Source organism: Pteronotus mesoamericanus, unplaced genomic scaffold (genome assembly GCF_021234165.1).
Source record: "Pteronotus mesoamericanus isolate MK-2021 breed Mesoamerican mustached bat unplaced genomic scaffold, CSHL_Meso_final contig_220, whole genome shotgun sequence".
Lineage (NCBI taxonomy): Eukaryota > Metazoa > Chordata > Mammalia > Chiroptera > Mormoopidae > Pteronotus > Pteronotus mesoamericanus.
The window spans coordinates 1,227,384-1,254,723 of record NW_026555091.1 but is presented as its reverse complement, the minus strand read 5'-3'; the positions used below and the strand labels follow the sequence as shown (position 1 = coordinate 1,254,723).

The window sequence follows — 27,340 nt, the reverse complement described above, 5'->3', positions numbered from 1 at the left end:
AGCCCCCCTTCAAGGTGGATGACAACTGCCTGGAGAGCCACCAGGGAGAGCCTAGAAACTTGCACTTAGCAACGGCTTCCCTCCCAGGACCTGACAGGCCTACAGAGGAGCGCACGCCGTGCCTCTTCTGGAGAGGCTCTGAGCCGGGGCCCCTTCGGCTCCCTCTTCCCGCCCTTCATCTCTGAGCGTGAACTCCAGGGAGCTGTGGCGAGGGACTCTCACTGCCTCCGCCTGCAGGTGAAGATGCGATTCTGATGCAAAAGACAGTTGAGGCTGCTGGCCTGGGTAATTGGGGTCTGATCACCTGCGGTTTGGTGACGCAGCTTTCTCTGGGGCAGACCTGCCTTCACTTCCGCGCGTCCCAGCTGCGCCACCCGCCCCAGCTGGGTGACCTGGGCAGCGCGCTTCCCCTCGCTGGGCCTTGCGTTCTTCCAAGCCAGACAGACGGTGGCTTGTCAAAGGCCAGCGCCGTTCCCAGCCGCGGTGGTCTAGGGGTCTGGGGTCTGGGGCCCCGTCGCTGCCAGCTGAACTGTGGACAACTTGGTAGGGAACTGCTTGAAGTCATTCCAGGGAAGGTAGAGCGCGCTGTCTGGTGGAGAGAGCGAGGGCTTTGGCGTCAGACAGACCCAGGGTCCGATCCCCGCTGACCAGCAGGGTGGTGGCTGTCTAAGAGAGCCGGCGCTGACTTGTATGTGTCTTCGTGCAGATTAGAAAACGGTGCCCCTTTCTGAAGCTACATTCTGCTGTAAAATTCTCATGTCAAATCTACGCTGACTTTAACATGACTCTTGCTTCCTAGAATGGTGCAGAGCATGACCTGCCCACCTGCACACCACAGCTGCCTGTGTCCTTGGGCAAGGTGCTCAACCCTTCTGCACCTTGGTTTACCCTTATGGAAAAAGGGGACAGTGACGCGTGTGCCACATGGTAGTGGTGAGGATAGAGAGGTGGGTAAAAAGCCCAGGGCACGGACAGAGTCCTTGTTCTGGAGACGTAAATTTCCCTTTTCTTTTTCTGGAAACAGTCTTCCAGTGATAAGCTTCTTCAGGGCCCAGAGCACCTCCCCCTTCCAGCAGAGCAGCGGGTGGTGGCCCGGCGTTTCCAGGGTGGGTTTGGAGCTCGGAGCCACAGCCTGTCAGTTGGCCTCGCTTCCGCTGCCGTCCTGGGAGTTCACTCCGACATGCCTTCGAATGCTGCCTCTGTTCGCCCCTCAGGAGGGAAGGGGAGCCCCGGGGCCGGAGTGATCTGTGGGGCACCGAGTGGCGTCCCTCTTGTGAGGCACGGGAGGCTCAGGGGAGCCAGGGCCAGAAAGGAAGAGAGGCACGGACTGCACGGGGCTCTTACCTGGATGGGTGACCCTGGAGAGTCCTCCACGTGGGCGGGGGGCTGGGAAGCCGAGACACACGGGCTGCGTGTGCCTCGTCCTGCGCCACCCGGGTCAGGGCGTGAGCACTGGGTCACCCGCTGCGTCAGGGGACCTGGGATGAGGTCCCTGTGGCCCCTGGTTGGGGAGTCATGGAATCTCCTTGGCTGTGGTGTTAATTCCTCCTGCACTTGAATGTCAGGACTGCAAATTTTGTGCCGCCCCCTGCCCCCCGCCCCAATCTCATGTTGAAGCCCTAACGTGACAGTGCATGTACCTTCTTTGGGAGGTAATTAGGTCACGAGAGTGCAGCCCCCATGTTGGCACTGGTGTCCTTATTAGGTGTGACAACCCTGCGAGGTGAGTATTGTGACGTGTGCACGTGAGGAAAGTGACTCATAGAGATTGGGTGACAGAGCAGAGGGGCCAGGATTGCATGTCAGGTCTGCCTGAGTCGGAACCCTGCCGTCCCTCCGCCTGCCACTGTGGGAAATGGCATCAGGAGGACAGGAGCGGGTCACAGAGGGACTCCTTCGCCAGGGACCGCTGCATTTGGGGCCTGACGCACGAGTGGGCGTTGTCAGTCGGACAGAATGGAGAAGGACGTGAAAACAAGACAAAGGCATGAGTGAAGGCTGGGGGAGGAAAGTGCCCAGAGTGGGCCCGCAGGGGAGAGCGCGGGACGGCGGGCGTGCAGGGGTGCGGAGGGAGGGGCGGGCGGACGAGGTGGAGGGATGACGGGGCGGCGTCCTGTAGGGGGACCTGCACATAAGAAGAGACGAGACAGGACAATGGGAGCATTGAAAACACAGTTGCCTTCAGGGCCCAGACAACTAGAAAAACTAGGGAGTTTGTCGGTCACTCTGTGTTGAGCAGGCGTCGGGCCAGGCATGCCCTGAGTCCTGGAGGTGCAGAGAGCCGGACCCCGGGACTGCCTTCCAGAGCGGGTACCCCCTGTGTCATCTGTCGGCTGCTTGTGATGGAGACGTGTGCCCGCCCGGACCCTGACAGGGGCCTGGGACCGGGGCGGGGGTCAGGAAGGCCTCCGGGGGCATGCCGTTGGGTGGAGACCTGGGACGCGAGGAGGCTGCTGTGTAAGGGAGGAGGTCGGTGAGAGGCGGGGCAGCGTGGCGGCGAGAGCAAGGTCCCCAACTACCTCCTTGGGAACCCAGTGCTGCCCTTGGCCCGCTGTGTGGCCTCGGGTGGGTTGCCCAACCTCTCTGTGCCTCAGGTGGCCCACCTGTAAAGAGGGGATAGCAGAAGCATACCCCCCAGGGCTGTTGAGAAGCTGGCATGGGCTTTTAGCGTGTTAAGTGCCTGGATTGACAGCCGGCATGCGGAGGGCCCGCACGGGTACCACCGCTATGGAATCCGTATTCGCAGTAGCACAGCTGCTGAGCGGGAAAAGCAAGTGGCAGGCGCTGGCTTGGGGATGCGTTTGGGGGCTTGAAGAGAGAGAAGGGTGGCCGGTGTAGCTGGGGCTTAGCTGGCCCGCAAATCAGGAAAGAAGGCGAGGCCACAGCAGGGAGGGTGTGGTGTGAACGCAGTGAGAGGCACCGGCGGGTTCTGAGCAGTAAGGGATGAGGTCTGGTGTCTGGTGAGTGTGCAGGCAGGGGCAAGGGGGGAGCGGGGTCCCTGGGCGGATGCTGGGGTCGTCTGAGCGAGGGCCAAGGAGCAGGAAGGAGATGTATTTTAGGGGTAAAGCCTGCAGGATTTATTGGTGGAAGGACTATGGTATGAAGGAAAGGATGGAAAGAAGGGAAACTTGCCGTTTTTGTCCTGACCCGCTGCACGGGGAAGAGGAGGCAGAGGAAGGTGGTGTCTTTTCCTGAGGTGGGAAGGGCAGGGGAAGGGTGGGTGTCTGGGGGACAGAGACGGCCTTGCGCTGACACGTTCTGCCTGAGCGTCCCACGCACGCTCGGGCCTCAGGTAGACGTCTGGGGCGAAGCAGGCCTGTGGCGAGCACCAGGGACCCATACGACCGTGCCGAGCTGTTCCCAAGGGAATTCAGGATCATTTACTTATAAACACTGTTCCTGCCAAGCCCCGTACACCAGCCTCCAACTGTGACTCCCAAATGGTCCCCGAACTTCCACCCGGCCTAGAACTTGAATTGCCAAGCAAAGAGTGAGCCTTTAACTGGCTGGTAGGTGGCACGGCCCCTGGCTTCCAGACTGAGGAGGGGCGTTCCTAATGGCACAGCCCGTCTGCATGCCAGGGCCTCTGTCCCTTCCTGAGCAGGTCCGGCTTCCTCCACGCGCTCACCAGCGCTGTGCTGAGCGGCCTGTGTGCGCCAGGCCCAGGCCGGGCTGGTGGGAAATGGCACGGGAAGGTGCGTGCTTTGCCGGGAGCGGCCCAGGCCAGTGGGCACCCGAGTGCCTCGCCCAAGGACACAATGCCCTGTGTCTCGTTTTATTTCTTTGATGCATTTGACCTGCTCAGCCTGCAGGCAGTTGTTAACGATGTGATGATTTATGCTGCTGGACATAGCAGTGCTGGCAACATGTGCCGGGGCCACGCCTGGGGGGCATGGGTGTGTATGTGTGCACGTGTGTGCGTGCCCGCGCTCATGAGCTCAAGGTTCCGCGTGGAGCTTGGATTAAAAAGGGAGCGTCTGTCCTTAGTCCTGTGAGGTCGACTTCTCCCCGCGGGGCTGAGGAGTGTGTGCGCGGTGGACCGGAGCTTCTAGGTCAGCTCCGTCCTGGTTACTGCCCATCCAGGGGGTGGGTTTCCCTCCCCCCCCTGCTTGGACCCTCCCCCTCACATGCACACACTCTCAGCACCTGTTCTTACATAGGCTTCAAAGTCCTGCTGTTAACCGTTCTTTTGCACAAAATTGCTAAAAAAAAACCGAAGGAACTGGACTTGAAAATCCACAGCATGCACATTCAAAAATCACCCGGTGGCTGTCCGGTGAGCTCTTAAACAGCGTGCTCGCTGCTGCTTTTCTGAGTGGTGGGCGTCCTCGGCCAGCTTGCTCTGCCGAGCGTGGCTCCGGGGCCACTCCGCTGGCGTCACCCAGGCGCCTGTTTGAAATGCAGAATCCCAGGCCCCACCCAGGCCGACTGAAACAGCACTTCACAGCGTCCCCAAGTGGCCTTTATGCACAGGATGGCAGCCTGCAGGAGAACAGCAGTCCCTGTGGGTCGCTTCTGAGTGCGTAGCCCAGAAGGTGGCTCTCGGGCGCCCTGTATGTCTCTGGAGAATCAAGCGGAAAGAGAGTCTTGCTTGAGAAGGCGGAGGTTTGGTTTAGCCTGAGGAGCAGCGTGGAAAGGAATGTGGTTAAGCACTGGCTTGCTGAGGCTTATTTAAAATAAAACACACATTCTCTTCTTCTGGCAGTGATAGAATGGGTTTTACTTTTGTGGGCAAAGGCCTAGAGATATTTTTGTCAGATCGGGGGTGGGGGGGCGGTTGTGGAAGGCCTTGCGTGGGAGGTGACAGCTCAGCACAGATAGTTAATGATGGCCTTGGGCCAGGGCTCTGTCCCCGCAGCAGTTCATCCCCTTCTCCTTGCGTTGGCTCCTGGCTCCGGCCTCGGCCAGGTGAGGGCAGGGCGAGGTGAGGCCCAACCCCCGTGAGCCGCCCTGAGCTGTGCCTTCTGCAGTAACGAGGAAGATGCTGCCACCTCCTTCCCCGGCGTTTTTCTTCTCTGGGAGCCCCTTGGGCCTGGCTTCCCAGCGGCCAGGCACCAGAGGACCTCACCTGGGGGGTCCCAGGGGCTGTGGCCCCGCAGTGGGCAGCGAGGCGCAGGCCCCTCGCAGGAAGCCAGGCCCCGCCCCGCCCCAGCTCGCTCACCTCGCTTTGCCCTGGCTCCCCGCCTCCCAGCTGCGTTTACACTCGCCCAGGTGCCTGGGCTTCCAAAACAAGGGTGGCAGTGGTTTGGGTGCTCCTTTTGGTTACAAAGCAGTGCGCACCTGCTCGGGCCACCACCCACGGCTGTTTGGACCACTGTCCCCTGTCCTGTTCTGATGGCCTGCAGGGTTTGTGGCTTAGCTGGGACATCAGAGCCGCCGTCTTTGCCTGGGGTCGGGATGCCCATGGCTTTGAGTGAACTTCCTGTCTCACCTGCCCCCCTGCCCCCCACGGCAAGCCCTTATCTCGAGATGTGTTTCTGGCCATTTGGGGGTGGGCGGGGAACAGACAGCACACATACCAGGGGAACACCCCATTGAGAGCGCTGCTTCTCAGAGAGGAAGGTGGCTTCTGAGGCAGTTGATGAAAACCTAAGATCCTGTCCCCACGTGCAGAGACTCTGATTTAGTGGATCAGGGATGGGACCAGGGAATCCACATCATCATCATCATCATCATCATCATCATCATCATCATCTTCAAGTCGGTTCCATAGCTGATCATACTTGAATAAACTTCAACTGCGCGGCTTCCCTCCCTAACTTGCTCGTATGTCAAGGCCGAGTGAAACCTGTTGCTTCTGTCCTTGCAGCGTCTAGCCCAGCACCGAGCTCCCAGGTGGCCCTCAGTACACGTATCGAAGGCAATGGCAATGCGCAGGGGTCTTTTATATAAAACCCTTCACCCACAATGTGCGCAGCTGCCCACTATTTGGTCCCTGTAGTTGGGTTTGTAGTCTTGCTTTTTTTAAATCCTCACCTGAGCATATATTCATTGGAGGGAGGGAGGGAGGGAGGGAGGGAGAGAGAGAGAGAGAGAGAGAAACATTGATGTGAGAGAGAAATAACCATCAGTTGCCTCCCATACGCTCCCCAACCAGGAACCAAAGCCACAGCCTTTTGGTGGGTGGGATGATGCTCCAACCAGCTGAGCCACCTGGCCAGGGCTGTTTGCAGTCTTAATGGTTGAATTTTGATTAGAGTCATGTTTTTGTTCAGAACTGGTTATTTTGGAAAAGATTTTATTTATTTATTCTTAGAGAGAGGGGGAGGGAGGGAGAAAGAGGGGGAGAGAAACATTGATGTGCAAGAGAAACATCGATCAGCGGCCTCTCGCATGTGTCCTGACTGGGGACCGAACCAGTAACCCAAGGCTGTGCCCTGACCGGGACTGGAATTGGTGACCTTTTTCTTTGCAGGGGTGATGCCCAACTAGCTGAGCCACACCAGTCAGGGCTCTGTCAGGAGTTTAATGACAAAAGGAATGAAAAGAAGAACTGAGTAGGGTAATTGTTTTTCAAGGAACCCAAGTCTCACCTTCCTCCCTGAATATTGCTTTGATTAAGGCGTGTGAAGTTACACCATTTGTTCCTGCTTCTGAGTCTTGGCTGCTCTTTGGAAACACCAGAGAGTTGAAGAAGGACTGATGCTTCGGGCCCATCCCCCAGCCCCAGACCCTGCCTAATTGGTCTGGGGTGTGGTCTGGGCGCCAGGACTTTTGAAGTTCCCCAGCCCAGCATCCTCAGTTGATCACCGGGATGCTTGGCAGAAATGCAAAATCTTGGGCCTCACCCCAGACCCACCGAATCAGAATCTGCACTGCAGTGAACCCTGCAGTCTATTTGCACACACCTTCCTTGCGGCTCTGGTGCCGCTGCAGCTTGAGAACCACTGGTCAGGCAGGGGAGTGAGATGGAGGGGCAGAGGTCGCGAAGGTGCGGTGGGCGTGCAGGGGGAGCTTTGAAGAAATGAGTGGTTCCACTTGGATCTTGAGGGATGAGTGGGGATTGGCCAGTGAAGCAGCGGGAGGCGTGGCTGGGGGAAAGGCGGCAGGAGTGTGAGTGTGTCAGGAACAGTTGGGAATTCCCAGTTTAGAGCATGTGACAAAGATGCCCTGGGCAATCTGGTGAGCTGAGAAGAGGAATAGGTAGGGCCAGGTGTTCGATACCTGGCCAAGAAAGCTGTATCTTGTAACAGGGAATGTGGCATGGGATCTGCGTCTAGGAATGTGAAGCTGGTAGCAGGGTTCACGTTCCCCCTGGGCAGAGACAACTCTCTTGGTGTCTCCGCTGGCCTGGGTCTGGATGCCAGCCCCTCCTGGCGCGACTGGGATCTGGGTCAGCCGTTCCCGCCCCCGATGGGGACGGGGAGAGGAGCGTGTCGGCAGCCATTGCAGCATTTGCAGCTCGTCTAACAGGGGCAGTAAGGTCACCGCACCTTTTCTCCCCGCAGGGAAGGCGTGGCTCTGCAAGCAGAACGGTTTAGCGGTGGCTGGTGCTCTCAGTGACCGCAGTCACCTCTGTAACCCTACTTTACAAGTAGCCCACCCGTTTCTGTGGGAAACGTTTTGGAAAGATCCTTGCTTTGTATGTCCTCCTTCAGAGATCTGTGGTGTCTGAAGAGGAAACACTTTGAGCTCAAGGCCGGCAAACACGCGCCTGAGCCTGACTGGGGCTCGCTCCTCCCTCCCCCTCCCTCTCACTCGGTCCCTCTCTCTTTCTGAATTGCTGGGCTGTGAGGGAGCAGGGAGCAGGGTGCACGATCATCTCCCCCTGCTGCCCATTTTATGTAACATCGCATTTGTAATAGAGTGGAGCGGGGGCAGTGCAAAGAAATGCCTTCATTTAGTAAACATGTAGTAATTAAAGAAGGGCCAAAGGAATTTTCTGACTCCTTCCATTCTTTGCAAAATGATGGCATATGTTTATGAAGTAGTTATTTCCTTCGTTCTGCCGCTGCGACCTCGCCTACCTCCGTGATTGCATTAGCAATCTTTCCTATTCTGCGTCTGCACTGAATGTTTTTCTCTGAACTAAAATGACCAGGTTTTTCTAGCTGATTGCTCTGGGTGTTCATTCAAGCTGCTCGCAAATATCTGTATGCTTTTTGACTATGTATATACAAAACAACCGAGGTATAATCCGTATGGGCATTAAAAGTGGTATCTGAAGTGAGGGAGTTCTGTGTTCCTACTTGATAATTTACCTCTTTTATATCCTTACCCAAGGACTTTTTTTTTATTGCCTTTAGGGAGGGAGTGGGAGAGAGAGAGAGAGAGAGAGAGAGAGAGCGAGCGCCATTGATGTGAGAGAGAAGCATTGATTGGTTGCCTTCTTGTGTGTGCCATAACTGGGGATCGAACCCATAACCTGGCCATGTGCCCTGACTGGGAATCGAACCCACAACCCTTTGGTCCACGGGGCAACACTCCAACCAACTGAGCCACAGTGGCCAGGGCAATAATTGACCTCTTTTCTTTTAATGACAAAGATGGTGTTTAAAAACACAGGGGTTATTGGTAACGACCTGTTGCCTTGATCACTATGCAGCTTTTCCGAGGAGGTTCTGTCCTGATGAGAAGCTTTAGGGGTAAGGTTTTCTCACGTAGTTCTCTGAAAAACTTCCTTCGTGCCCCTAGTTTGAAGCCCCTTGCTTGATAGTGTCTAAATTTAAATGTCCTTCTTGAGGAAAACCAGCCTTGTTATCTTCTGACATCCCTACCTTGGCTTTGCCCCTACTGGTCCGAGCAAATCGGACTTCTGGCAGGTGGTGGGGGTACGGTCGTGTGCTGAGCGGCAGCCCAATGAGAGGACGCGGGGGATGGAAGGACAGACATACTGTGGCTCGGAAGCCGGGGCTGCACGACTCTTGCCAAGTGGACACCAGCCAGCGAATTCCTCCAGGCTCCGTGAGCCTGATGTTGTAAGGTCCGTGCCAGCCTTATTCAGACATCCCGATCAAATTGGTTAAGATATTCAATCTCACGGAGGCACTGAGAGCAGCACTGGAAATACAGAAAGAGCAGAAATAAAGTTGCTTTTGTTCTCTTACAAAGACTCTCAAACATAGCTTCCTGTCAAAGCGTCCAGAGCATGAGCTGGATGCTGGCAGATGTTGGTCACACACGTGCCTTGTTCTCATCGCACCCTCTGTCTTTCTCTTTTGCCAGTTGCCAACGAAGCTGGAGACAAGCCTGCCCGACCACTTGCCCGCTTCTCCCGTGAGTAGATCTTTCACTCCTTTCCGGGGCTCCTTCGGAGGCTGGTGCCCTCCTGCGATCCTGCCGGGTGTCAGGGAAACACATCTTCAGCGGCCGTTCGAGCCCCGTCGTGGGGGGCTCGTCCTTGCTCTTGCCTGTTTCATCCTTAGAACCACTGGTTTAGTGGACTGTTCTGAGCTTTGCCATTCCAAGTGTGGTTCTGGGGGCAGAAAAGACATCGCCTGAGGGCTCGTGAGAGATGCAGAGCCCCAGGCCTGCCGAGCCAGACTCTGCCTGGCAGCACGTCCTCATGGGAAGCCTGCACGCGTCTGAGCTTGCGAATTGCTGGGCAGGGGAATCCCGAGTGCGCCGCGGCGGGTGGGGCGGGCTTCTTCTGAAGTCAGAGTGAGAAGAGGGTGTGAAATGCTTGTCATTGTCAAGGTCCCTACGCACCACAGCATTCTTGCCACCCAGAGTGGATGTGTGAGCCGGCTCCCGGGGCTTCCCTGAGTCAGGGGACATTTGGAAGCTCAGACAGATGGAACGGTTTTCTGTCGGCACAGGGACGCTTGCCAGGGCCGCGCAGCTCCCCCTCGATGCCACTTGGCTCCTTTGCCCATGGGTCTCCATCCTAATGGGAGGGCAGGAGTCAGAAGCCTCTCAGGGTTTCCTGGGCCTGTGTGATCAGCAAGTTACACATCAAGTTAATGAAAACCGGATCCTGGAAAGGAGGTGGACGTACCAGAGATTGGCATGGGGGGCAGAGGAGATGCTCCCCCAACTGTCTGGGCACCAGTGGAGAGATGGTGGGACCAGAAATCAAAATTGATGCCTTTTTTTTTTAAAGGTTTTATTTATTTATGTTAGAGAGACAGGAAGGGAAGGAGAGAGAGAGGGAGAAAAACGTCACCGTGTGAGAGATACATGAAGGGGTTGTTTCTCACACGCCCTTTCGGTCTGCAAGGCCGGTGCCCAGCCCGCTGAGTCGTACCAGCCAGGGCATGATGGCCTTGTGTCTCCAGCACCCTCCCTCCTAGCCAGCCTTCCCTTCGGTGATTTCACCTCCACTCTCTGGGCCTCAGCTCTCCCATCTGAAAAAGAGGGAATGCACACCTGCCTCCTCTCCTTTATGAAAAGTCGCTTTCCTTTGGAGTCCCGGTGTGAGAACTGCCCGGATTCCCGGTTGCTGCCTTGTTCACGTAGGGTCCATCGCGTCCTGCGTGTGGATCCCGCCGTAGTCCAGCTTCACGCGTAGGCTTGAAAGTGGGACTTTTGTATTTACAGGGCTTTGTCTAAACTCTGCCTTTTTGGGAGGCGTTAACCCTTGGGGATTGGTCCTTAGAAACGATTTTCCTAGAACTGTAGTAACACATGGTGACGGAAGAGCCTTACGTGCTCACAGGTTAGAGACGGTGTCGCAACGCCCCGACTCCCCGTGGGCCCCATCGTTGCTGCCCTCCGACCTGGCATCCCCATTTCCAGAATAAATAAATATTTCATCCACGGCCCCGTGAGGGTGACGAGTGTGCTTCTAGGTCCCATCTTCCTCTGTCCCCGGAGCAGAAGTCAGGCACAGGGACACGCGGGAAGGTCACCGGCCACGCTGGTGTCCCTACCATCATCGCCAGATGCAGGGTGGGAGGGGACCCTTAAACCATGAAGCCAGAGTGAAACCCGGGGCACTTCGTCCCTTCATAGAGAGCAGAGGGGATCTTCTCTGTTGAGTGGAGCCCACAGCTTCTCAATGGTGTGACTGGGTTGTCACTTGAAAGCTTATTAGTAAAAGAGAAGTGAAGACAAGAGGGGACAACTAGCTATGTAGGAAAAAAGTAATTAGTGGCAAACCAATTAAGTGGGGCTGATTCTGAAAAACAAAAAAAGCAAAAAATCGTGGCTTAGTGCAATACTCTGGAAAGAAGTCAAATGGCACCCAGCTACTAGATCTGTTTGTAGCAAATACTTGAGGGAAAACATCGAGTGGCTTTTAGGAAGGAAAAAAAGAATTCTTATCGACACTCCACCCCGTCAAAAATGACTGGGTGGTACGGTGGGACTAAACTATTCAGTTTGGGGGAATTGGACAGATTTGGGTGATGGACTTCTATCTGGAGACTGGAAGATGAAGTCCTGATGTTGCCCATGGGTGACGTGAAGGCCCAGGGTCCAGGGGACCCCGATAGGCCCGGCCTTAGCCTTTCAGTCACTGGATGAGGCCAGGACCCTTGAGGCGGATGTTGGTGCTGATACCCTGGGATAGTAACGGCGATCACAGTGCCTGCGCCGCGTGTGTGCTCAGGAAGTGTGTGTGTGGCGGGGCGGGCGGGGGTTGCCCGTTAAGTATATTATTACCCCGAATCATCATCACTCTCCTCCCTTCCCTCCCCTCTCCCCCCTCCTTCCCTCCCTCCCTTGCACTTACATTCCGAGGACTTTCCTGTGCTCGGCCCGGGAGACACAGAGGAGCAGGCCCGTCTTCAGACAGCGCGCAGTCTGATCGTGGAGGCGGGGAAGTGAACGGCGTGGCACAGCGTGTGGAGGGAGGGGCTCGCGTTGGCGCGGGGGCTGTGTGCGCCGGGCAGCGGAGACCTCACCAAGCCGGGGTGGGAGTGGGTTCCGGGGAGCCATGAAGAGGGAAGTCTGGGCTGAGGCCGGGGGAGCAGACCACCCCTGTTTGTTATGCTGAGTGAAGTAAGTCAGACAAACATACAGACAAAAGTTGCGGAGAATAAAATAAGTACAGAGTGGTTACTGTAGTTAATAACATAGTATATATTTGAAAGTGGCCAAGAAAAGTAGATCTTAAAAGTGCACAAGAAAAAAATTGCAACTGTGTGAAGATGGATGGTAACTAGGCTTATTGTGATCTTACTGTGAATTATTTTGAAATGTAAAGGAATATCAAATCATTGTGCTGTACACCTGAAACTAATTGAACGTTATGTGTTAATTACATCTTACCCTCCCAAAGCCTCCACAAACACACACAAAAACCTCCCCAAACCAAAAAACCAGACCAGTATAACATTTCAAGGAACAGAGGTTATTTGTAGTGCCCAGACATGGCCACAAGGTGGCAGGAAAAGCCCAGCGTTTGAAGTGCATCTCTGCTCCCCGCGCCTTAGAAGAGGCTCCTCTCAGTGCAACGGACCCAGTTTTTGTGGAGGGAGCCCAGGGCGTTGGGAGAGACCGCGCAGGAGGGAGGCATTGGTCCCAAAGCTCGCGAGTGGGGCAACTCCATTCTGGAGTTGCGATCGCTTCCCTAACTGAGAGGAGAATAATTTCTCCCCTGAGACGAGACATGAAAAGGAAATAATGGTATCAAAAGGAGTAGGAAAAGGGAGCCAATATTTGGCCTCTTCTGCTTTGGGAGGTAAAAATCCAAACAGTGTTGGAAACGGATTGTCCTTCAGCGGGGGAGTGACTCGGGTGGATGGAGGAGGAAGCAAAGGGAGGGACCTGCCTGGGCGGAGGTAGGGGTGTGCAGTGAGGGTGGACCCTGCGGTGGGGTAGGGAGTAGTGTCCAGGGCAAACTCCAGGTCGTCTCTGACAGAGCTGGGGAGTCCAGCTGGGGACCTCCCCCAAACTACCTGTCACAGCCAGGAGGCTCCACGGCAGTACTGGGAGCCTGAGCTGGGGGTGCACGGGTTGCAGGACAGAGGTGACCAGAACAAGGAGAAGGGACAGTGGACGGCAGTGGGGGCTGAGATCTGTCCTGAGCAGTGGCTGAGGCAGGGGGATGGGTATTTACACTCCCCGGGGGCGTGTCCTGTGGATGCCCCGGGCCACATGGAGGGCCCAGCACAGGGCGGCAGCTTCAGGAGGTTTTCTGATTTGTCTTAAGCAACACCAACTATTACAAAAACAGTCCAGATGTGTGTACTGCTCTAGATTCCACCTCAACAGCAGTCAAGGACTGAGCCCCTTCCCTTCCACTTGTCCCAGCGGGAAGTTATCCTCCACAGCGGCGGCTCTGGAATTTCCATGCGTGAAGGGCTGAGGGGCAGCAGGCTAGCTCGGCGGTCCTCCCCGCGGGGTCCCTGGGAACTCGTTAGAAATACCAGGGCTTAGATCCCTTGCCAGCTCCCTGTGCCGAAGCAGGATCTCTGGCGGGTGGGTGTGGGGGCAGGGGGTTCCCGCAGCCTGTGTATTCGTGCGTTCCGCCGGTGGCTCTGAGAGGCGCCCAGGTTGGAGGGCCACCGCCCGGTGCCGCTGGTGGCAGGGGCCGAGGCGGAAGCCGGAGAGGGAGCAGAGCAGGGCAGTGTTGCTGCTTGCTCTCTGTGTCACAGAATAAGGCAGTTAGCCTTTTTTCACAGCCCCTTGTAATTCCACATAGAGAAGAGAGAGCGAATGTCGATTGTCCTTAACAAAGAAAGCTAGGTTATTATTTTATTTCATTTTTCCTGGAGGGGTTTGGGGCGTGCTGATGGTGATCCCGGGAACATGGTCCAAAGCCCTCCCTCCTGGGCCCTTGCCGCGGGCGGCGCTCTGCCTCATTTCTGGAGTCGCCCCCTTTCTCCTTCTCAGGCCACCTCCTGCCCAGCCCCGGCCTTGCCCTCCACCTCAGGGGCCCCTGGCTGGCCCGCGAGCTTCTTGCTTGTGCCCTCCCCGCCCCCCGCAACACGCACCATCATCCTCAAGCTCTAGTTTTTGTCGCGGCGTATTTGTGCTTCAGAAACACAGCTGCCCCCCTACTTGGGTTCCACCAGGGTTTATCTTCTGGGCCACAGGAGCTCCACCGCTTTACTGTTCCCCGTTCTCCAGCCCTTTTCCTCAGGTACAGGTGTTGCCACGCGCTCTGCAAACTCACCTCGGCCCGCAAAGCCTCGGCAGTTGTGGTCCTAGGGAAGGCCTGGGGGCGGGGGTGGAGAGCGAGAGTGAGCAAGCGTGCGCGCACATGCGTTCACCCGTGGGCTGTCTGGCGATGCTGTGAGTAGCTTCTGCGGCTTGGGGACGACGTGTAGCACAGGTGTCAGCTGGAGGCTCCTGGTCTGTCGGGATCTAGGTGCATGGCCCCCCTCGCTTCTGTGTGCCCTGTGGGAGGTTAGAGCAGCAGACCCCAGTGTTTGCTGGGAAAACCTCGGATGACCTAGTGTTCTTCTCGCCCTGATTTCCTCCTCTGCTCATCGTTCCCCTCTGTCTGCTTCTGACTGTCACATCAGCTGTGACATAGACCCCGGAGTGGGGACAGAGGCCCTTCTTTGTCTCCTTTTTTGGGAGTAAACAAAGGCTGTACATCGAAGCAGAGCTTGACGGAAGATGAGGGATCCACAAGAGAGACCCCAGTATGCAATCGCGTGCAGACTGTTTACGTTCATCGTTCTTTCCGCAAAAGCCAAGCCCAACCCTTTTCTTAGAGACCACGCTGCCCGGGCAGCTCAGAAGCAGGTGTCGCAGAAGGGGCAAAAGAGCTAGCCTCGGGAGGGCGGTTGGGGCGGGGGAGTGAACATGAGCAGGTCGCAGTCCTTTCCCTAAAGGAGCTTACCACCGACAGATGATCCATTGACTGTATTTTATTACCAGCCATGGGTGGTTTGGGCCCAAATCAGAAAGAGTTCTCCTTGGTGACTAATATTACCTCAGAGCCTCTGTTCTTCTGAAACTCTTGACTAAAACTCCAAATCTCCAAGCGGCGGCTTTGAAACACTTTTTATGTTTGATCACAGGGCCCAAACAAACCACGACACCACCTCTAGGACGAACATGGCCCGTTCTTCCAAGCACCCAGAGCTCTTTCGAACGGACTATGGAGCGGAGGGCCTTCCCACCAAGTTTCTATAATGAGGTCGAACCCCAGTCCTGGAGCTTCCCAGGGGAGTACCAGGGGGATTTACAAGGGAATCATGGAGCAGATGGCAAGGCCTGGGTTTCTGCATGCTCTGTGGACTTTAGCATACTTCAGAAATTTTCACTTAATTATGGGGGAGGTGGTGTCTGAATTAGTGAGAGTCTAAATTATGGAAAACTTTAAAACACGCAATTACCTAAAAGTTACGCTGACCATTAGGGAAGTGTTTGTCATGTAGATTTCACTCTTAGTAGGTCGGCTCCTTTTTTAACTCCTACACCAGGTGGCTGCTGTCAGCTTCTTGGAAACAGTCTTCCCTTCATCTGTCTAGGTCGTTACTCTGCTCAACAGACCCTTTCTTTTGATGTATGACCATCAGTAATCAAAACCTTTCCTCTTGGCACTTTTAAAACAGGTTTCATTTATATTTAGAGAGAGGGGAAGGAAGGGAGAAAGAGAGGGAGAGAAACATTGATAGGTCGCTTGCCCCCAGTCCAGCTGCCCCGCGCCCAGCCGGAGACCGGGCCCACATCCCAGGCTTGCGCCCTGACCGGGAATGGAACCAGAGACCTTTCACTTCGTGGGAGGACACCAAAGCCCACTGAGCAATGGCAGTGAGGGTCAGTGTTACAGATGTTTTGAGAACCGTTGAAGGTTTCCAAGAATTTTTTAAACAACTTTTTGGAGAATTAAATCTCTTTCCTCTGGGCTCTGCAGGACTTGACCTTCTTAGCCTTCCACCAGCCTATTCTTCGTGTCCTTTGAATCAGGAACAGAGGTGACAAGTGCTTACTTGTCAGATTGAAACTGGATTACCAGTCGCCTTGGGCTCCCTGCCGGCAGTTTATCAGGCTGCTCCCAGCAGACTCGGTAGTTATTTCAGATTCCGATTTTTCTCATCTCATTGTCTTGCTCTCTTGTCTGTTCTCAACCCATCAGACTCACCTTGTCTTATTCACCTCCCCCTGCAGCCTGAACTTCTTTCTTTAGAGGAAGCTGCATACTGCCTTCACGCTAGAGGACTAAGCAAAGTCAAGGTTCTCGCTAGTAGCAGACAGGATGTGTCTTATTACTTATGTAAAAGGTGCCTGTTTTGTAAAAAATGCTGAACGTTCTGCTTGATCTCCACTCTCTGTACGTTTATTTGCTCATAAATGTAACAAACAAACAGTGTGATGTATCGCCCTGAGCTTTGGATCAGGAGAAGGAGCATTTTGGGACAAAGCAATCTCTTGTTTTCCAACTCTGCGATCTGGGTTATCTGAGATCTTGAGGCCTTAATGTTCAGTAATGTTCCCACAGTGCTTCAAAGAGCTGATGTGTGATCACTGAAGGTAACACAGGTGGAGGCTTCATGACCGTGCCCAGCACTTAGCATGTACTCAACAAGATTGAATCTGAGCGCTTGTTCTCTTAATAAGCTCAGTGGAATGGATGCTGCTACCACAGTTTACGGTTCTGGAAGGTCTGTAACTAATCTGGAGGGCTCACGAGATCCACGAAAAGTTGTCTCTGTAAAGGGAGGGAGAGGGTCTGTGGCAGGGACAGAGGGGAGGTGATGGGAAAGGAGAATGGATTAGGCCTTGAACCGAGTCAGGAACGAGTCGGAGGGAGGAAGGCTGGGGCAGGGCGGGGAGTGGGCTGAGGGGAGCCGCTCACCTCCTGCGCCTGGGCCACGTTATTTGCGGAGCCCTGAGGTCTTAGTTTATCTACAGTTTGCCTCGTGGGCTTTCAGATATTACCGAGAGGGACCTGTGTGACTCTTATCTGTTTCCATGTTTTTGCTTCTATTTAGTCAGAAACATTTCATGCTTTCAAAATCCCCTTAAAATAAACCAGAGCAGGGGAGAGTTTCAGGTTTCATTTTGTCAGAGCTGACCGTGCCAGGGTCCCTGGAGGCCCTCTGCCCATGCTGGCGGAGAATCGGGGTGAGGCAGGAGATAGGAAGGAGGAAACTCCAGAGGTGCCCCAGGAGGTAAAGAACATGGGTAAACAGCGGAGACCCATCCCCAGTCTGGTAGTTTCTGCATCTGGAGAAGCGTGGAAGCCTAGTGAATCAGGAATGCCCCTGCGCGGAAGATGCTGCCGGACCCCTGCTTCATTATCATGAATGAGCACTGTGGGACCCCCCTCCCAGTAGCCAATCAGGGAAAGGAAGGCCCACCCTAAGGAAGAAAAGTCCTCTGGCCCCTGAGTTCCGCCCTTTTTGTCTTGCCCTGCCCCTGCTGCCCCAGCTGCCCCTGCTGCCCCAGCTGCCCCTGCTGCCCCAGCTGCCCCTGCTGCCCCTGCTGCCCCAGCTGCCCCAGCTGCCCCAGCTGCCCCTGCTGCCCCAGCTGCCCCTGCTGCCCCTGCTGCCCCTGCTGCCCCAGCTGCCCCTGCTGCCCCTGCTGCCCCTGCTGCCCCAGCTGCCCCAGCTGCCCCTGCTGCCCCTGCTGCCCCAGCTGCCCCTGCTGCCCCTGCTGCCCCAGCTGCCCCTGCTGCCCCTGCTGCCCCAGCTGCCCCAGCTGCTTGCCGCTGCTGTGGCTGGTAGGCTCTTCTCCTTCCTTCTCTGCTCCACTCTGCTCAGACTTGGCCTGTTCCCATGTTCTGTGTGGCTTAATAAACCTGCTTTTCCTCGCTTTCTGCTATAAACTCTGTGTGTTCGGTTCCATTTTTTGTCCGTGATCACCAAGAACCTGGTTACCTGTGCCCACCTGTGACAGGAGGATGGGTGCTTTCCTGCTCCGTCTGCATTTGGAGGAGCCGGCGCCCAAGGGCTCCCGGCAGCCAGGGGCGGGGTGAGCGGGGCATGGGGCCTCGGGTGCCCCCAGGCAGGGGTGAGTGGCAGATGCGATCCTGGCTGTGTTTTTAGGGCACTACATCTGTGCGGAGACTCTCTCTACCGGGGCCTCAGGAGCCCAGGTTCACATCCTCACGGCCATTTTTAAAGCCCTGCACCGCTTCTCTTGATTCCTGCCCCCGGGCTCCCTGCTGATGGGGTGACTTCCCCACCGTCATTCAAAGCAGACCCAGAAAAGCCAGGCGATGAATCCCCTGGGGGTGACCCTTGTCTGAGGGATGGGAGCCTGCAGCCAAGTGCTCCTTGTTTCTTCCCCCAGCAGGGAATTCGGAGCTTCCCCCGCAGCCCCTCTGAAGGCCTCTGGCAGCAGTGACCCCAAGATGGGAGGGGTTAGGGTTATTTTGGTTATAAGGCAGTCACGTGGCCTGCGAAGGGGTCTGGTGTTGTTTGGAAGTGGCCTTTGGTGAGCTCTAAGTGTCTATTGTGAACTCTAGGGGAACCACTTAAAAGAAAAGAATTATAACCAGTATGCTAAGAAAAAGAGAAAATGGAATCATGTAAGATGCCTCGTGAAAACCACAAAAGGCAAAAAACAAAACAAAACACAAAACACCCCCAAAAACAGGAACAAAAAACAAGGGCAACAAATAGAAAACAGTAATGAATGTGGTAGATATTAATCCAGTTATATCAATAATTATTTGAATGTTAATGGTCTAAATGCACCAATTAAAAAAACAGAGATTGTGAGAGTGGATCAGAAAACCAGACCCACGTGTAGTTATCGACAAGAAACTTAAAAAAAGACGCATATAATTAAAGGTAAATTGGCGGAGAGAAATATAGCATGCCAATGCTAATCAAAAGAAAGTAGAAGTAGCGATGTTAATTTCAAACAACCGACTTCAAAGCAAGGGAAGGTAGCAGGGATAAAGAAGGGCATTATGCAGTGCCACTAGGTTAGGTTAATTATAGGAGAATTTCTCAAGGGGATGCAGCAAATGTTGGCTGTGGGCAGCATGAAGATTTGATACTGCTAAAGGATGATTTAAAAAAATTCATGCAAATACAAAGTGAACATGTGTCAAAGGTCCTATTTAACTCATTAATTGATGAAGAAACCAGTCAGATGCTACAGTGGTTTGAAGGAGAATCCAAAGAGCAGACAAACGGGCAGGTCCATCAGGAAGGCCAAAGTGAATTTGCTTAGTAGCTGGAACCTGGTAACGCTCATCAGAATCAACAGGGCAACAATGAATTGCTTTCCAGGGAACACAATCGGCATTTCTAGGAGCAAGAATCACATGCATTGCTATCAGCTTTCTCCAAATTACAGAACAGTAAAATAGCTCCAAGGTAATGAAAAATGGAGATAGCCAAGATGGGTGACTAGGTAGGATATCCACTAAACTTTTGGGCCCATCTCAAAGTCTTTAACCAATTTCCTTGATCATGTCGATGGAGGGGTTCGGGGAGGAGGGGTAGGGGAAACAGGCTATATAGACAAAGACTCGCTCTAGCCTGGACCAGTCAGTAGTTGCCCTGCGTTTCTCTGCCTCTCCACAGCTTCTTGTGGGCGGGGATGGCGCAGCGAAGGCTTCCATACCCAGCACAGAGCTCTGAAGTGTTCAGCTTTGTGCCAGAGCCTGCGGGTGGGTGGCGTGCAGCAGTGAACTCACCCCCCAGGCATCTCCAGGATTCTTAGGTCTCCCATTTTGTGTTGTTTCTTTCGCCCGAAGCAGACTGTTATCAATCATTTACCGTCTGACAGAGATAAAAACAGGAGTAAGTAGAATTCTCCTCGCAATGCCCTGCGCCAGGCTGGTTTCCTGGCTCTCTCTGGGGTTTGTACCTTAAGGCCCGGCTGTAGGTGAGACTGTGCCAAGGAGCTGTTACAATTAGATCCTGTTACAATTAGGGCCCCAGTTCTGCTTAGTGACAGCTTTTATCAGGTCAGCTAACTGGCTGGAACACTCTGGACAGGGCTGTGGCTTTGATAGCCCTTCTTTCAAATATTTGTTATTAGAGAAAAATATTGAGGATCAATGGGTAGATACTCAGGTACCCGTGGGATGGCACGGAACTTCCATCTGGGCACCTGTAGGACCTTCTCCACACTCAAGAAGAGGTGGCTGTCCCCTTACCTCTATTAGTGGAAACCTACCAGGTGTGGCCAGTTACTTTCCAATGCTGTCTACTGAAATCCTGTCATTCTTTTGTTTCTTAAAGAAATTTAAAAAATAGCCCTGGCTGTTGTGGCCCAATGCATTGAGCACCGGCCTGCAAACCAAAGGGTCACTGGTTCGATTCTCAGTGTAGGGCACATGTCTGGGTTGCGGGTCAGGTCCCCAACAGGGGGCGTGCAAAATGCAACCACACATTGATGTTTCTCTCCCTCTCTTTTTCCCTCTCTTCCCCCTCTAAAAATAAATGAATAAAATCTTTAAAAAAATTTAAAAAAGTATTAAACATTTAGTATTATTTTAGTTTTCTTATTTAGATTTGGTGAGATGGGTAGTTTTTTCACTTTATCATGCTGTGAAAAATCTTTGTGTTAGTCACAATACAAAGTATTTGCCAAAAGACAGTTTTCTCATTTCAGTCACGGGCTCCCCCTTCAGGAATACGGAGAGGACCTCTGTGTATTTTCTTCCTTGAACCGCAGCTCTTCAGAACGTGGGTCAACGATGGGCCCGCGGGCTGCGCTCTGCCTCCAGCATTTTCTGGGGGCACCACGGTCTACTTGGCTGCCTCACAGCGACCTGAATCCATCTCGACACTTCTCTCTTCTTTATTCCCTGCAACCAATCAGTCACCCAGTCTGACTGATGCTCCTTGTTTCTCTCCCAACACCACCCTTTCCTCTGTGTCTTCGTTATTTCCCAGGTCCCTCCTTTTCTCGTGGCTCATCTGCCTTCTAGCTGATCACCCCAGTTCTAGGCTCCTGCACGCCCCCCAGCTGGAACATGGGTAACTTATGCTGGTGGTTCCTCACATTTTCTTGAGCAAAGATACCCTCCCCCCACCCCTGACTTTGAAGTAAAAAAACAAAATGAAACAAAGTAAAACAAACAGAAAAAACAAACCATGGGCTATCCCATGAGAGTAATTGTTCTTTGGACTCTCAAAGGTCAGGAGAAACATAGGCTATTTCCATGTTTTGAGTTTCCCAGAATATTAAAAAAAAGTGAAGAAATGCCAAAATAGCTTATGAAATGATGGTGTGCTTTAATGGTTCACATTTAACAAATTTGTAATTTTAACATGAGAAAAGTATGCAATATAATTATGCCTTTCACAGGCTAATTGGAGGATTTATTAAAATATCAATTTGGATATGGGGAATGTGTTCATATGATATGATGTGCATACATGTAACATTTTGAAATGTATTTGGCTACAAACAAAGGCCGAAGAATGACGTAAGTAGGTGTTTATATGGCTCACCTGGAGAAATCTGGAGATGGAACTGGGGAAGCCGTTCAACTGCGCTGTCAGAGGCCCAGGCTTTTCCCACCTTCTCACTTTCCCATATGCGTGATGCAGGCTTTTGCCATCATGCTTGCTGCCTCATGGTCACAAGATGGCTGCTGAAGCTCTGACACCGTGTCTTCTTCCTTCCAGTAGGAGGAAGGCAGGAGGGCAAAAGGGAAAAATAAGAAAGGTAGAGTTTAAAGGGACAAAAAAATGTGTTCCTTTTCTTGCTGAGGACTATACTTTTTATTCAGAAAGAGACACTAGCCCCAGGAATTTCCACCTACCTTTCATTGGCCATAATGATAACATATGGGTAGCCATAGTCATAAGCGAGGCCGGAAAATTGAGGATAGTGTTTTCTAGCCTTTTTAGAAGAGGAAGACAAGCGAAAAAGGAGTTGGGAACAAATATGGAGTGAATCCTCCTTATAGGTTCTACCACAGTCTTCTTTTAAATGTGCTAGTGTCTTTGGAGCTGTTGATGCAAGGTCTGGAGGTATTATCACAGGTCCATTTGGGACCCCTAAAAGAGAGATAGTCTAGGTCACATGACCCTTCTGATTCACTGACTGAGAAAATGGTAAAAAAGCTATGACGTGCGCTTGCATGAATTTGTAGTTTATTAATTGCTCCTCCATATACTTAAAACTTGGTCATGTGTACGTACGTAAGACTTTGCCATTTTGTCTGCAGGTAAAGTGGATCCATGGACCCCTTCCTGTATCCCCGCTGTCCCCCTGGGTGTGCAGCGCGCCAGCTTCCTTCCTGAGACACAGATGTGCTCACGTCACCACCACAACCTCGCTTAAAAATCTTTAGTCCTTTTTTGCCTATGGAACAAATTCTCAAATAATTAGCCTTGTATTCAAGGCACATTGCGCTTGGCCCAGCCCACCTTTGGCCTTCTCTCTGGCCACTGGACCCTCCCACTTTGCTCCAACTTCAGCGAACATGCTGCTTGGTTGGCCTCTGAGCCTTTGCACACGGTGTTTCCCTGAACCCTCTCCTCTGTCCCCCCGGCCTGCCCGCCGAGGCTCTGTCTCTGCGGGAGGCCCAAAGCGGATGTCCTGCCGCCTGTGCAGCCTCCCCAGGGCCCCGAGGCCGGGTGGGTAGACCTGCCCTGCCTCCCCAGCACTTCATTTGCCCCTAGTGATGGTGCATTGCCTGTTTGTTGTGATTGCTTAGGGGTTAACTGGTCCCCAAGGGAAAGGGTCTCACTTCTCTTGCTGTTTCTAGAGCCCAGAATGGAACCTGGCCTAGGAGGGAATTAATATGTGTATATTGAATTAATAAATAGAGAATGAAGGGAAAGGGATGAAGAGTTTACAGTAAGGCCTTTACTTAGTAGAAGCAGATCTTCCTTCACCTAGAACCGGACCTTCATGAATATGACCAGATTTGATAAAGATAGATGTACAGGACTTTCGAAAAGCTGTCTTGTATTTCGGGAGTTGGCGGGGGGTCTGTTTCCTGCCGCTAATGTGCTTTAATTGTTCTCTTGATTGACACAAAGGCTGTTTGTGGGACACCCCAAGGGGGCCAGCCGTGGCCACGGTGGCTATAGGAGCTGCCTGCTGACTCGCGGCCAACCTCGGTGAGGGTTCGCGGATCCCAGCGAGGTGCTCCTAGCAGCAGAGCTCTCCTTCAGACACAACAAACCGGGTGATTTTGTCTGCTGTGAGCTGCAGGTGGCTGGTTTAGGGCCTCGAGGGGGCATTCCGTGCTCATACAAACCTGTCCTCCACCCGCCCGTCACGTGTACGCTCAGCGGGTCTCCCTCCCTGCACGTCTCCTCAGGCCCCATAAGGAGTCTGTGTGCGGACGGGCAGGGTGCCCCCTCGTCACGGATGGGGGTGGACACAGCTCCACGGGCGCCGGGCTTGGCAACCTGGCCGTGTTTGTGGGCGAAGATGAAGGCTCCCTTTCCCCTGGGAAGACCATAACCAGCACAAGCCGAGGGTAATTGGGTAATGGTCGTGGCCATGCCCTTAGGCTCCACTTAAAAAAAAATTTGCTCATGGACTTCCTTTACGATAACTACTTACTTTTTAATTTTATTATTTATTTTCATTTTTAAAAATAGCTTTTAAGTTTAGAACAGTTTTCAATTTATTGAAAATTTTCAAAGGTAGTACAAAGAGTTCCCGCGTACCCCATACTTATGTTAGTATGGTTCATTTATCACAATTAGTGAACCAATATTGATACCTTATTGTTAACAGAAGTCCACACTGTGTTTAGATTTCCCTAGTTTTTTATGTCCTGTCGTTTCTAAATTTCAGGACCCCGTCGTCTTGGGCTCCTCGAGGCTGTGACAGCTTTTTTTCCCGACTCTCCTAGTTTTTCGATAACGTTGACAGTTTTGAGTGTCCTGGTCAAGTGTTTTGCTCCGTGTCCCCCTCGGTTGGGGCTTGTCTGGCGTTCTCCCCATGACTTAGACTGGGTGTTTTAAAGGTTTTCATATTGTCTAGGTGTGGAAATACCAACAGGTCAGGGGATTCCTGCCTTTGAAAAGATAGCTTATTAATATTCACAGATCCCAAAAGAGGAACTACTTGCCCCACCACGGAGGGAGTGCTGAGAGGCCCCGGGTCAGGCCTGAGGTGGGTCGGGGGACGTGCGGTCGGGGGGCAGGGACTGTGTGCCAGTCGGAGTCGTTACTGTGGTTTCTGCAGGAGGGGCGGGGCAAGGCAAGGTGCGCAGGCTTAGGATTGGCTGGTCTGACTAATTTCAGTGGCTCTGAAGCTGAGGGGCTGTCCCTAGTTGTCTGGTACCCGCCTCGGGGTATTTGGAGCGGGTGGATAGTGGCAGGAATGTGAAAGCTCAGTAAGGGAGGGGTTGGGGCTGCGCACTCTGGTTTGTTTGGTGTGTATTTGAAAAGCCTGTCCCTGGGAGCACGACTCTACCTGTAGAGTTGAGCGGAGGGAGGAGGGAAGAGGGAGGAGGGAGGCCGAGGCCGAGGTCAGGGGACTCAGGCGCCTTTTTGGGTTGTCCAGAGCACGGCGTGGCGGGGGAGTGCATACGTGGCAGATGTGAAAGCACCAGGCTCACAGGAGCCAGAAACATGCTTACCGCCCTGGGGTGGTTATGTGTTTTGGAGAGGGGAGACCTCAGAGGTAAGGTGACATTTTCATCATATCATATTGAAGTCACATAATACCAGTGCAACTTACCACTGTTGATACGGGCCTTGATTGCCTGGCCGATGGAGCCCTGTTTTGTGACATCATCTCCATTTCATGTCACCTTATATGTTTGAAGTGTCCGTGAGGTAGGATGTCAGTAAACACTCAGTGTAAGTTTTCCTGGGCTTTGATCTTCCAGAGGAATGGGCCTGCCTTCAGTGAGTTCTAGTCTTAGAGGTGGGGCCCCCTTCTGGGTGGGCGTTTCCATAAATGGAGTCTTGCTTGAAACCTGGGCCTTAGGCACATTGAGTTCATAGTGGAGTCTTGGTCTGAACGACCTTACTGTTCTCTGAAATAGTAGTCCTTTGCATACCTTCCAATTGCTGAGCAGATACATAAATACCTACAGCTCTATTAGGAGTTGGAGTTGATCGCCAACTGAAAAAGACAGAGTATACAATATCCATTATACTTAGCTGTGAGTCAAAATATTCAGAGTGTTAGCCTATTTTTGCACATGGATGAAAAAATTACCTTGTACTCGTAAACTGCCTGACCAGTTGTCTTTGGCGCCCTCTGATGTTGGTGGTGATCATGAGAAATTCATAAATTTCCCTGCTCTCCTTTTGAAAATCCTGAGTTGGGCAGAGCAGGACTTGGAGTTGGTTGGTAACTCACTGGCGCCCCTTTTCTTCCTTCACGCCTCAGGGTCTAAGTCGCAGAACTGTGTGTGGAATTCCCTCATCGACGGGCTCACTGGGGATGTCAAGGAGAAGCCGCGGCCAACGATTGTTCATGACCCTCGACCACCGGAAGAAATCCTAGCCGAGGAATTGCCCCAGCTGGATAGCCCGGAAGCCTTGGTGAAGACATCCTTCAGGTTTGGTGGCCTGCAGCCCAGTTTGTCATTTTTTATTTGCATGTGGTGTTACCTCAGTCCAGTTGGATGCTTCATCAGCGTGGCCAGCAAATGACAGCATTTCTTGGCACGGAGTAAAATTAGAGTTGATGAAGGAGTGTTGGAATTAATGCTAGTTGGATTTCTGGCTGGATTTCCTGACTGTAGAGAAGATCCTATCAGTAGTTATGTTGCTATTGGTATTTAATTGGTATTGGCATTGAAATGCTGAGGCAAAGGATTTACTTGATGCTGGCAATTTGAATTGGATTAATGAGTCTTTTGCTTCAAAGGAGGGTGACGTAGGGAGTTGAGCGTGTGAGAAAAAGCGTGTGGTGGAAATGAATTCAGCCTCATGCCTGCAGTCTTGGTGGGGGTGTGGGGGGTGGGAGAAGGGTAGGTTTCTAGTCCTAAGAGATGCGAGAGCTGCTGCCTCCTGAAAGGAAGTGAGGCTCTTCCCCTGTGGTTTCCAAGTGGCTGTTTACTGTGTTCTCACCCTTCATTTAGCCTGCATCTTCCTGCAAAGGCCTTTTTTCTTTCATTGTGACTCTGGCCCTTACCTTCTTACCGTATTAAATGAAAACCAATTTGCATATGCAGGAGGTGTATAGCAGTGACTTCTTTTTTTCTGAATGGGTCTTTCAAAATCACTTTTGAAATACACAGTAGCACTGGCACCGGAAGGCAGATTTAATGATTTCGCCAGCCTGCCTCCCTCCCCTCCTTCCTCCCTGTGACCCTGATTTTTCTTCTTTCGTTTTTCTTTCCATTAGATAATGCATTCATACTCTCCACGTGGCTAGTAGAACATAGAAAGCTCATTTTTCTCCCCTCATAAGCAATGCAGACAACCCGTGGGGCCCATGAAATATATTTGAAAAATGTGCTCTCTTTTGCACCCAGGTGATAGGTGTAATCGCTCAGTAAAAGCCGTTTCACTGTGTGAAGGTTCTTAGTAGAGGTTGAATTATAGATGAGTTCTGAAAGGAGTGATGAATAGGGGTTTGGATTTCTTTATATAACGTGGCTGATGCAGTGGCGGAACAAGAATTGCAAGCAAATGCTTTTGTTATTCCTAGTTTGGGTTTGGTGACTACCCCACCCAACCCACTCGAGGAGAGAGAAGTGCAGTCTGTGAGCCTGCGATTCTCTCTGCAAGTGACTGAGCTGGAGGGGACAGTGAATGGCGGTGTGGGTCCGCGTGTCTCTTCTTGGCTCTTGTCTCTGGTGGAGTCGACCCCTTTGCGTACAGTCTTCTTGTAGCTACTCTCTCCGCCCCAGACCAGGTTCACCGTCTTCCTCAATGTGCAGCTGAAGAGTTGCTCTCATGGAAAGAACACCTGGCCTGCCCTCCCAAATCCACTACCGTCATCCCTTTTCTGCATTTATTTGCTCCGTGCTCTTGAATAGAGAAAATCTATTGATGACCATGAACTTCATTTGATCTGTTAGTTGTATTATGTGGCGATGTCTTCGTTTCAGAAACAGATTCAAGCGTAAGGGCTTGGTCAGGACTTGTGTCTGGTTCCTTGTGAGACTTGGTGCTGTAGGACAAGCACAGCAGGTATAAATGTGCCAGCCCTTTGGCAACGGAAGCTAGAAATCCGTTGGCATTGGTTTTTCATTTATTAGATTCCTTAAGACAACGTGTGCTATTCTCTGGGACCATTCTTTCTTCCAAAGAAAGTCACTGACTTCAAAGGCAATGTTAGAGGGTGAATATTCTCGAATGCAGTTGTCTTCACCCGTGGTGGTCACCTCAGTGGTGAGATTTGTTGTTTGTAAATTACTATAAGCAAAGTACCAAAATGTGGGCGAAGTTTACTTCTTCAGAAATACAGTAGAGCAGAATCCAGGCTGCCCTTGTTATAACGCCGCTTATTTTCTGTGGGCCTTCGGAGCCGAAGGGAGGAATGGGTTGTAGCTGGATTTTAAATAGTGCTAATAGGGAGATATCACTCCGGTGTCCTCCCCCCACTTCACTCAAGGAGCGAAGGAACCTGAGAGTGGGTGGCTCCCCGTGTGAGTGACTGGGGAATCCAGGAAGAGCGGTGCGTGGTGACCCCACGCTTGCAGACCTCA

At 52.7% G+C, this 27,340-nt stretch overlaps 1 protein-coding gene across 1 annotated transcript in view; it reads left to right on the top strand.

The window, feature by feature from the left end:
- The window catches only part of PDE1C (phosphodiesterase 1C), a 431,124-nt gene that overhangs the window by 106,238 nt on the left and 297,546 nt on the right, over positions 1 to 27,340 (top strand). The window contains 2 exon segments of the mRNA XM_054571335.1: positions 9,166 to 9,216; positions 25,069 to 25,240. Of these exon segments, the coding sequence (XP_054427310.1) occupies positions 9,166 to 9,216; positions 25,069 to 25,240 (223 nt within the window).